Here is a 9,216-nt window from a genome sequence, read left to right as displayed (position 1 = left end):
CGATCTCTAAGCGGATGAAATAACCTTGAGGAACTGACTCCTGGATGAATACCACGATCTTACTTTGAGGGACAAGATTTAAGGCAGTTTCCACAGTCTCAGCCATTGCTGTTGACTTCTACGGACCGCCCAGAACCTTCCACAGCCGTCGTCCTTATGGGGAATGGCATCTGAGGGCTGTGGGTGTGGATTTGTTGTACATCTTTTAACATATCGTTGGATTTGTTTACGGCGTTCAAAATTCTTTAGGGACATTCGCTAAACAGTTGGACTGCGTTACTGCAGTTTCGGAGTTTCCTGCTAGGCTACCTACTACATCCACAGCACTTTCATAGTATACTTTCTTTCATGGTGGGTTGATCATAAATATATGTCCATCATTTCTTTCGTTGCTTCTCGACGACATGTGGCTCTCCTTTCCACGGCAGCCACCACGTCTTGCGCTTGAGTGGCTTACCATTCTGGTCCACTAGGACGACATCTTCACGATTAAGACACCCTGAAACATTATGAGAATGGTCGTGTTGAACGTAACCCCCTACCTCCAATGTTGCACTGCTTGAACCCGCTCATACCGGTTCCCTGGTCGCACCACCCGAAGGCATTCAGCACACCGCAGCAGCCTTGGTGTTGCCTTCGAAGGTGAACTTTCTTTTTGGACCTAAAAATGGGCACATGTACCACATGCCCTGCTTGCGAGGCGTGGGGTATGGGTGCTGGTACTGGTGGAGCTGGGTGATGGGCAGAGGGAGGACTGTACGTGGTGAATAGGGGTCCTGGCTGGTAAGGTCGTTGTCCATGAGGGTAGCCACAGGCATCCTGCGCTAACTCCGGCCGGAGGGCTTGTTCAGAGTGCCCATATATGTGTTCCTGAGTGTAGTGCATGGGGATGGTTGGGGGAAAGCCGAATGGAAAGTATCCGTGGATGGTCGTAGGACTAAGAAATACTCATTAAGCGCCCGAATTTGTATGAATGCTTACTTTGGCATGGGGGGAACAGGGTGCCGAGGGCGGGCAAACCGACGTTTGCTCGTCGGCACCGATTCAGACGCCACTGGATTTTTCGTGCGAATCGCACTGGCTGCGGACTTAGAGCTAGCCTTTCGTTGGGCCTTAGATGTGCTCGATGAGGAAGAACTGGACTTCTCATGGGCCGAATGGTGGTGTGTAGACCCCCTAGAGGAGAAAACTTGAAGCCCGCCTATGACCAACGATGACCTGCGCCGAGGGGGCTGGGAAAAAACGCTGCCTACTGAAACGTGGCGTGTGGAAGAAATCCTCGATGAGAGTCGAGACATAAGTCCGTCGTTGAACGAGACCTTGCGACTGGACAGTTGCCGGTCTTGGAAGGCATCACTCACCTTGATGGGGGACGAGGTAGCGCTGCTAGAGGAGCTGCTTGAAGAGCTCGAAGATCTGTCGATGATCCTAACGCTGGACCGTCTCCCGCTTGAGAGGGGATGCTCCGACAATTTACGGCTCGAATGTCTGCGACTTGACCCTTTACGGCTCGAATCTCTGCGACTTGATACTTTGCGGCTCGAATCTCTGCGACTTGACCCTTTACGGCTCGAATGTCTGCGACTTGATACTTTACGGCTCGAATCTCTGCGACTTGACCCTTTACGGCTCAAATCTCTGCGACTTGACACCTTACGGCTCGATCCACTAGAGTGTCTTCGGTGAGAGTGCTTAGGATGCAAGTAACCGCCTGAGGAAGAGCTATCCATGAAGGCACGAGTTCGGCCCCCGGCCTTTGCTTTCGAGCGGCTCGATAGGCTGGACGCACGCAGCATCGGAAAGCTAGAGGATCTGGAACAGCATTTGGCAGAGGATTTGGAAGAGGATTTGGAAGAGGATTTGGAAGAGGATTTGAAAGAGGATTTGGAAGAGGATTTGGAAGAGGATTTGGAAGATGCCATGGGCCGTGCGAACTTTGAGCTGTTGGAGCTACTGTAAAGCGAGCTCCGTGGCTGCCGTAGCGCCGAATGCCCCACGAAAACGGGGTCGCGGCTGTAGGTGATCTGAATGCTTTCGCTCCCAGATGCTGCGTCTGAGCGGTTTTCTTTGCCCACAGTCTTCCAAATATCCTTGGTTCATTAATTTTCTGTCAGAGGAGGGGATTCCTCGCAGAAGGCTATGTGACCTCTCAGGATTCCGACTGTAAGTCACAGATTCGCGCTGGGTGGAGTGGTCGGCGTGGAAGGTGTCTTCAACGTCAAAGTTGTCCATTGTTTTTTGCTATTTTTGACGTAGGAGCTATCACGCTGACTCATCAACAGCAAGCATCTTGGTTTAGTCGCAGCATATCCACTTCAGGAACTATCCGGGTAGACTTGGCGGCAGACTTGGGGGTAGACATGGCGGCAGACTTGGGGGTAGACATGGCGGGATAATACGCGCAGCTTCGGCTACTGTTTTTCAGAGTTGTTGTAGAAATCAGCATTCACACTATCACCATTTGAATAAGTCTGAAAATCCGATCTATCAGTTCTGACGGCAGTGTATCTTAGATTTCAGGAACTATCTCCATCGAAGGAGCAACGTTCGACAGACAGATTTCCCACCGGAACTCGATAAACCTGACTGACTTCCCTTCTCTTTTGCATCGGGACAGGTCGTGCAAGGCGGGTAACTGTTGGCAGGCGTGGAGCACGTATTTCCTGCTTGCTGCAGGGAATATTCAGTGATTGTTTCGTTGGAGCAGCAGTGGTCTCAGTCCGTGATGCTGCTGCTGTGGTTTGCATCCGCTCACGAATCAGTCGCTCTTGTCGCTCGACATGCCGCTGCAAAACAAGGCGTTGTTGACACGTGGTGCCCCTTTTACAGTGAGAGCACGTCAGAGCATGAGAGTTGACCGCGTCGGCAGCCCTATCTCGGCCTTTCGCGAAAGTGGTGCACGGTGTGGCAAAAGGTTGCCTCGCTTCGACACCCGCGTCGAGAAGCCACTTTACGCGTTTGGTCAGCGTTGTTAACTCACGTCGGGCCTCTGGGCATAACACACACATTGCGGCCAGCTCCAGAGCTACAGCCGCTAACGTGAGAGAGTCGATGTAGGAAGTGGGCCGATTAGATGGTTTCTCGGAATAGTCTTCTCCAGTCTTAAAGATACGGCGAACGGCGTGGGTGACCGTCGCCTCATGCATGGGCACATCCTTCGTTGGAGCGCTAAGTCCTTGTGACACCGTCTTGCTGAATGCGAAAGGGTCGCAGTCCAGCGTCGTGTGCAGAAGGTCGTTGAGGTTTAGCTCCATCAATTCGACGTCTAGGATTCTGTAGAGCTGCGTCGTCACGATGGCTGCGAGGATTTTCTGACAGGACATAGGAGCCTCAGAGGCCTTTTCCAACAGTTCACGCGGGAATTTCTCTTCCACAATAAGCTTCAAAGCTTCCACACCACTAAAAAGTGGCTCTCTTTTCCAAAGCCTCTCCAGTACAAAACATCCGCGATAGGGGCCCAAGTCGGTACTCATACGTGTGAAGCAGCCACCTGTCTTCTCCAGTTTTTGGGCCATGTCGCAGGACCAGCTGGGGCACACCAGCTCCATAGCTCGAAACGCTAAGGAGTTAGTCGCATGGCGGTACCTACGCACGAGCTGCTCCAGTTGCTCCAGCTGCTCATTCGCCTCCTGCTGTTCTACCTGACAGTGGAAGGTCATTCCTAACTGGATAGCTCGAAAAGTGGCCCATGTGACGTCCAACGCGAAGTTGGAGCCAATGTGCGCCGTGAACGCTTCCCGATCGAATGATCCACTCCGCAGTCCGCTCCAATCAAAGCTGACTAGTTTGTGAACCAGCTCATCTGACTCTGCGATCCGCGTGAGACCATCCTGCTGCAGGCGCGAGATGCCATACCACATGTAGGGCAACCTCGTCTCAAGCATCATCTCCCCAGAGCAATTTTGCAAATGCCATAAGCCTGCGAAGGTGGCGATTATTGCCAGACAGGGCTCTGTGATACATGACACCAGCCCGTAAAAAGCGGCGAACGTGAGGACGTCCTCATTTTCACGATGCGCAATGAATTCCAGCCATAGGATGTCCAGAAGTCCATCCACGCCGTCACATTTCCAGGTGTCGTAAAGTCCTGACCACTCGGAGTAGAGCACCTTCTCCTTCTCCAACGCTGAGTGCTTCGTCACCGTCACCAATCCCCGGGTCTCCCTTATGTCACGACCGATGTCGGCCGCCCAGACCTGTGCCGGGCGCACCATCGATCTGTCGAGGATGTATTTAGTAAAGGGTCCCAGGAATGGGTGGGCGAAGAGCTGATCTACGTATGCGGCACTCGACGCGAAGCAATTCTGCTCCATGATCGCCTTGAATACGCGAACGCATCCGCGAACGGAGAGCTTTGGGTGTTTCATGAGGATGTAGGCTGCTACGCACCTTATGTGGTTCGCCCAGGCTGGTGGGAGTTGAATCGCGTAGCAAGCCGCAGAGTGCTGATGCGTCGCGCAGCTCGCGCTGTACAATGACGCACGCCTGGTTGGAGCCAAGTGACTATCTGCGCACGCAGACATAGCAGATGCCACGTCCAGAGGAGTTAACACCGGAACTCGGAAAAGAGCATCATCCTGAGCCACGGGCAACGCTGTAGTGCCTGGAATTGCCGTCATTGGCGGAAGAGAAGAAACCAATAGGCGTGCAAGGTTGCATGCCGAGGTTCGTCGCACCAGCATGAAAGTATTTGGTATTTTAAAGATCTCACTCGACATCAAATAAATGGGAGAAGGGCCCGCATGTATTGTCCATCGCCAGTACTTGTCTTTCGCCAAATGATCCATGTTCCACACGAGTCCCAGGCACCAGGTCTGTGAGAGTCTTCACGAAGGCGCAGTAGATAGCATCGGCGTCCGCCTTCGGCGCGTTATTGTGATACTGCACTGCTTTTCCTTTGCTTTTGCCACCTAATGTGGCCTGGGGCACAACCAAAATATCGCCGGGAAGATCCACCACGGACTTAAAACCATCAGTAGTCTCGCTCAGCGATGCATTGACGATGCTTTTTGCCATTCGGTTCACCGTGGTCGAATCAGCTCCTCGCATGAAACATACGAAGGCCACAACTCCACGGTCTATTCGCACATTGGTGTCGCCGGTTCGCAGCTCGGCACCTAGACACTGCTGCAACAGCACCCTCCCCTTTGGCTTCGAGGAATTCGTCATTTGATGACCTCCTCCTTGGAATTTCAGCGAGTCACACGCTGCAAAGGCGTTCCATGTCAAACCAACAAGTAGGGGGGCGCGCTCTGCAGTAACTCAGTTTGTCGTGGCTCCCAGACGCAAGAGTTCTCGTGGCGTTAGCGAACGCGATCGTCGTTATTAACACCAAAAACGTAGCGGTTGGAGAGGCCACTGATAGTCTTAAGTGGTAGGATGCGAGCCGTATCTCTTACGCAGGGTGTCGCTGCACATTCCGACGGCAACAGTCCCATCAGTCAATTTCCTTGACCCAGACCACCCCAACATGGTTCCACTCCTGCAGCAACCCGCACAAAGCCTTCCCAGCCGAAGCCGGAGCTCCCCCAAACGCAAACGTCAAGAGGGCCTTGCGGAGCGGCTTTCCACCGCCTTCTTGGACGACGGAGTCTGCTCGCCCTGGCCCGCTCTTCCTACAGAACTGCAAACGGCGCAGGACGCGCAGGGCTACACGCAACACACCGCCCGTGTGTGTCAGTTGGGGTCTGGTGTCCGGTTTCTGATCGGTGCTCGGTACGTTCCCAACGCGCTAGGCCTGGTCTGCGTGCTGGCGCAGGTGTCCGACGGGTCGGTGTGCTTGCTGGTGGACAAAGGGACTACGGTGGAGTGCGCCTACTCGTTCAGTGCGGTGCTTGTGTCCCTCCAGCACTGGGCCAGAGTGACGCTGACAATGGAAGCGCTGGAGGAGGCTAACAACGTCGTCCTCTCGAAGCGAGTGACAACTTCCACCGCCGTGCACCGCTTACTGGGTTCCTCTGACTTCCTTAACACATTAAAAGAGGGCAAGGGAAGCTGGGCAAGCACTCCGACTTCAGACCTCCCACTGTGGACCTTCCACAAGCTCAAAGGCTCCCAACTCTACTTCGACGGACCCGGCGACCTTGCATCTCGATTTGTTCCTCTTGGCGCTGGACTCACAACTGCCGCCACGATCTCCGTAGAAGAGGAGTTCCACCTAGGAGGCACGATGGTGGTTGTCGCCCTGGGGCCTGTTACAGTCCTGTGGAAGGTAGACGGACGGGACGTGACCTGCTTGGGTGGTGTGGAGGTGGACAAGGAGGTTGTGACCTCTGCACTAATCCGGCGACTGACATCTGAGTTTGAAATAGTCCTAGGTATGGCGTCCGGTCGTGTCGCAATCATTACTGCGACTCCTGTAGACTGTCGTATCACGTGCCAATCGGGACTAATGGTGCGGCCAACGATCACGGCTATCGAAAATATCCGGATGTGTGACGAGAATCTTCTGGTGTCGTCTGGGGCGGGCGACATCTTCCTCATATCCCGCCATGTTACTGCCATTCCAATGGGCATCCAGCAGAGCGCCTGGACTGGCCTACCGCTGTCGAAGTCCGTGTTGGCGTTCTCGGATCGGCACACAGGCGAGCTGGTTCCGTTCGACCGGCAGCAGCCTTCAGAGACACTGCTCGTGGAGTCTGCAACGCATCTCTCTGACGAAGGAGAGGCGCTACCGGTTCCTACTGTTCAGAAGCCAGCCTCGGCCGTTCACAAAAACGCGCTAATGGCTCGAACACAATTGGTGTCCGTGGAGTGCGAGGCCGAGGGCCACCTCCTCGCCCTGCTCGCCTGCTGTCATACACAAAAGACTGTCGACGTGAAGCTGTTCTGTAGTCCTATTCCGGCAGTCAAGCTCTGGAGTGCCAACCTGGTGCAGGGGCTCGCCAGATCGAGGCCACCTCGGCCTACCTGGGCCTCTGCGTTCCATTTCAAGTGCAGTGCTGGGCACAGTTCGGACGTCTCGGACGAGTGGCCTGCGATTCGCGAGGCGCTCGGCGTTGTCAGCAAGCAGACACTAACTGACTGCACACTCAGACTGCTGGAGGTGGCAGTCGAGGCTGAGTGCGGAAAGGATGAAGAGTTAGTGGGCATAGTCAAGGAAACGCTGGAGTTGAGAGCTGAAGTCTGTTCCCAGGCAGACTACGCAAGGGTACTACTCAGCCTCGTATCGATGCTGAACTCAGTTCTCGCGCCCACCGCTGTAGCCGACACGGTGATTATCTTGCGCAGTCTCCTCATGCACCAGGAGAGCGGCCCGACTGAGTGTCCATGGTGTGGCGAGCCAGCGACGATCAGCTCTGCCCACGGCCGTGCCACCTGTTCTGCCGGTCACGAGACGCCAGTTTGCGCGCTAACCTCTGCGTTGCTGTTCGATCAGCCACGGATCCGGACTTGTGGGTTGTGTGGGGCCTATTGGCGGTTAGAGGCCTGCGGCGAACAGGACGGGTGTCCCGTCTGCCGCGCTACCGAAGTGCGTGACCTCTAGGACAGACCGAGGGACGTGCAAGACACGTAGTTCTCCAACTGAGCGGCGATCGGGAACTGGTAGAAAGGCAGCAATTCGGACCGTTTCCCCAACCCTTCAAGGTTCACGAGCAGTTTGACCATGTCAACAGTGCCGAGGGTACACGCCTGCTGCCACCGTAAGAGCGTCGAGTTGTCCTTGTCCACATCCACCTCTACTGGAAGCGTGAGAATGGTGTGGCCTTGTTCAACCATCTTCGTCATGGGTAAATTGGTATGGACAGCGTCAACTGTGTAGCCAACAGTCACCTTAGGGCTCATCGCGGCTCGCAGTCCAGTCACGCACAGGCCAAAAGAATCCGGATTGCACTGAACCCGTCCTGCTGTCTGAATGCACGTGCCAAACGGCACCCTTGACAGCTCCCGCTCTGCATCCATCAAGTAGTAATCCGGAATGTTGATCACTGGATAATTCGTGTTCAATAACGACGGCTCGCCAGCCACCGTCTCGAACAGCTTGAGGAGATGCTGAGAGCCTCCGCAAGCGGATTCGACTGCATCCTTGTGCGACCGAACGCGTGCCTCCACCCGTCGCTGCGGCGATTCCAGAACCACCTCGGAGTAGTCTGATATCTGAATCGACAACCTGCGCAGAACTACACTCCAAGTGATGGAGGAAATATTCGTGATGTTGGTCTGGAAGCCGAATCCATAACGATTCTTCCCAGGCAGGTCGGATCGCCATAGAACTGTATTGGCGATGGTATCATCGGTTCGCATAGAACTCAGGACGATCTGATTAAGAAGGCACGAAAACTCTTACAGGAGGCGCTGCCATCCAAAAACCAAGGTAAAGGGCTAGGTAGATTAAAATAGCCAAGCATATGAGGCGTCCGATAGCGATCGCTACCTGTCCAGTCACGACAGCAGCACGCGACTTGGAGGGCCTCTCACTCGTCTCAGAATCTCCCTCTAGGCTCTTAGCCATGAAAAAACAGGCAATAAATGACGAGTCCCGTAATAATTCGAGCCTATGACCTGTCTCGAGGCAAAGCCGAAACATGGTCGCCTGTACTGTTGGGTCAAACAATCCGAGGCATTTGGCATACGGGGGTTCTTGTTTTTGGTAAGGAATACTTCTACGGAGGCTCAATCTTCAAGGTGCCCCCGTCAGATATGGAATCGCTTATACAAATGAAGCCATTGGACACAATAGTTATCGGAAGCACCCACACAACTCAAGCGGAGTTTGAGAGATTTATTCTCTCAGTCGGCCGCAGTTTTACTCGAGAAGCCTACGACCTAACCAACTGGAACTGCAATCACTTCAGCGATGCGGCGTGTCGGTTCCTACTGGATGGCATTGGACTTCCCAATTATATCCTAGACCTACCTGAAGATATCGCTGCGACATTCGCGGGTAGAGTGGCGCTGTCGCTGGTCAAGAACATTCGACAGTGCCGCCATGGATCAGCTCCTGCTGTGGATGGGGACGTGCACAGGGAGGTTGTGGAATTCGAGTTGCGCCGGCGAAGTATACGGGCGGAACCGGAAATACGCTGTGCGTCATTCGCAGACGTGTTCCAAGAAGATGAGGATTCCGAAATTGTGGACCTCACTAGTCGTGTATGGCAAGAAGCGAAGCATAACGTGGAAGAAGCCCTAACAGCTCGACAAAAAAGTAAACCGCAGAGACGACGATGGCGGGGCCCTCTCTCCACTTTTCATGAGAGCACAGTTTAAATTATCAAT

The 9,216-nt window shown here is 54.2% G+C and overlaps 8 protein-coding genes across 12 annotated transcripts; 4 read left to right on the top strand and 4 right to left on the bottom strand.

The window, feature by feature from the left end:
- Positions 1-605: 605 nt before the first annotated feature.
- On the bottom strand, positions 606-818 carry KVP17_001098 (uncharacterized protein; the record flags this gene model as incomplete). The annotated part of the gene is made up of 1 exon (XM_068516204.1): positions 606-818. One exon carries the CDS (start codon positions 816-818, stop codon positions 606-608), a length of 213 nt encoding a protein of 70 aa, XP_068378282.1.
- A 169-nt stretch (positions 819-987) lies between these two features.
- KVP17_001105 (uncharacterized protein) lies at positions 988-1,194 on the top strand (the record flags this gene model as incomplete). Its single annotated transcript, XM_068516216.1, has 1 exon — positions 988-1,194. One exon carries the CDS (start codon positions 988-990, stop codon positions 1,192-1,194), a length of 207 nt encoding a protein of 68 aa, XP_068378294.1.
- A 9-nt stretch (positions 1,195-1,203) lies between these two features.
- On the top strand, positions 1,204-1,959 carry KVP17_001108 (uncharacterized protein; the record flags this gene model as incomplete). 3 transcript variants are annotated; one of them, XM_068516223.1, is made up of 2 exons in its annotated part: positions 1,204-1,682; positions 1,794-1,959. In XM_068516223.1, the coding sequence occupies 2 exons, from the start codon at positions 1,204-1,206 to the stop codon at positions 1,957-1,959; spliced, it is 645 nt and encodes a 214-aa protein (XP_068378299.1). The 3 variants fall into 3 exon arrangements, with proteins under 3 accessions (XP_068378299.1, XP_068378298.1, XP_068378297.1); XM_068516222.1 differs by lacking the exon at positions 1,794-1,959 and having other exon boundaries at positions 1,204-1,686; XM_068516221.1 differs by lacking the exon at positions 1,204-1,682 and having other exon boundaries at positions 1,729-1,959.
- Positions 1,960-2,516: 557 nt separating this feature from the next.
- On the bottom strand, positions 2,517-4,682 carry KVP17_001102 (uncharacterized protein; the record flags this gene model as incomplete). 2 transcript variants are annotated; one of them, XM_068516210.1, is made up of 1 exon in its annotated part: positions 2,517-4,682. In XM_068516210.1, the coding sequence occupies one exon, from the start codon at positions 4,680-4,682 to the stop codon at positions 2,517-2,519; it is 2,166 nt and encodes a 721-aa protein (XP_068378288.1). The 2 variants fall into 2 exon arrangements, with proteins under 2 accessions (XP_068378288.1, XP_068378289.1); XM_068516211.1 differs by having other exon boundaries at positions 2,517-4,619.
- Positions 4,683-4,707: 25 nt separating this feature from the next.
- KVP17_001107 (uncharacterized protein) lies at positions 4,708-5,169 on the bottom strand (the record flags this gene model as incomplete). The annotated part of the gene is made up of 1 exon (XM_068516220.1): positions 4,708-5,169. The coding sequence occupies one exon, from the start codon at positions 5,167-5,169 to the stop codon at positions 4,708-4,710; it is 462 nt and encodes a 153-aa protein (XP_068378296.1).
- Positions 5,170-5,172: 3 nt separating this feature from the next.
- On the top strand, positions 5,173-7,486 carry KVP17_001103 (uncharacterized protein; the record flags this gene model as incomplete). 2 transcript variants are annotated; one of them, XM_068516212.1, is made up of 4 exons in its annotated part: positions 5,173-5,237; positions 5,267-5,374; positions 5,404-7,394; positions 7,427-7,479. In XM_068516212.1, the coding sequence occupies 4 exons, from the start codon at positions 5,173-5,175 to the stop codon at positions 7,477-7,479; spliced, it is 2,217 nt and encodes a 738-aa protein (XP_068378290.1). The 2 variants fall into 2 exon arrangements, with proteins under 2 accessions (XP_068378290.1, XP_068378291.1); XM_068516213.1 differs by lacking the exons at positions 5,173-5,237; positions 5,267-5,374 and having other exon boundaries at positions 5,471-7,486.
- KVP17_005202 (uncharacterized protein) lies at positions 7,483-8,452 on the bottom strand (the record flags this gene model as incomplete). Its single annotated transcript, XM_068515008.1, has 2 exons — positions 7,483-8,259; positions 8,288-8,452. The coding sequence occupies 2 exons, from the start codon at positions 8,450-8,452 to the stop codon at positions 7,483-7,485; spliced, it is 942 nt and encodes a 313-aa protein (XP_068378311.1).
- A 17-nt stretch (positions 8,453-8,469) lies between these two features.
- Positions 8,470-9,207, top strand: KVP17_001099 (uncharacterized protein; the record flags this gene model as incomplete). Its single annotated transcript, XM_068516205.1, has 1 exon — positions 8,470-9,207. One exon carries the CDS (start codon positions 8,470-8,472, stop codon positions 9,205-9,207), a length of 738 nt encoding a protein of 245 aa, XP_068378283.1.
- Between the last annotated feature and the right edge of the window lie 9 nt (positions 9,208-9,216).

Source organism: the organism of the source record quoted next (genome assembly GCF_019968985.1).
Source record: "MAG: Porospora cf. gigantea B chromosome Unknown PgB_NODE_155_length_32535_cov_119.95, whole genome shotgun sequence".
Taxonomy (NCBI): Eukaryota; Apicomplexa; class Conoidasida; order Eugregarinorida; family Porosporidae; genus Porospora; species Porospora cf. gigantea B.
This window is presented reverse-complemented; position numbering and strand designations above follow the sequence as displayed.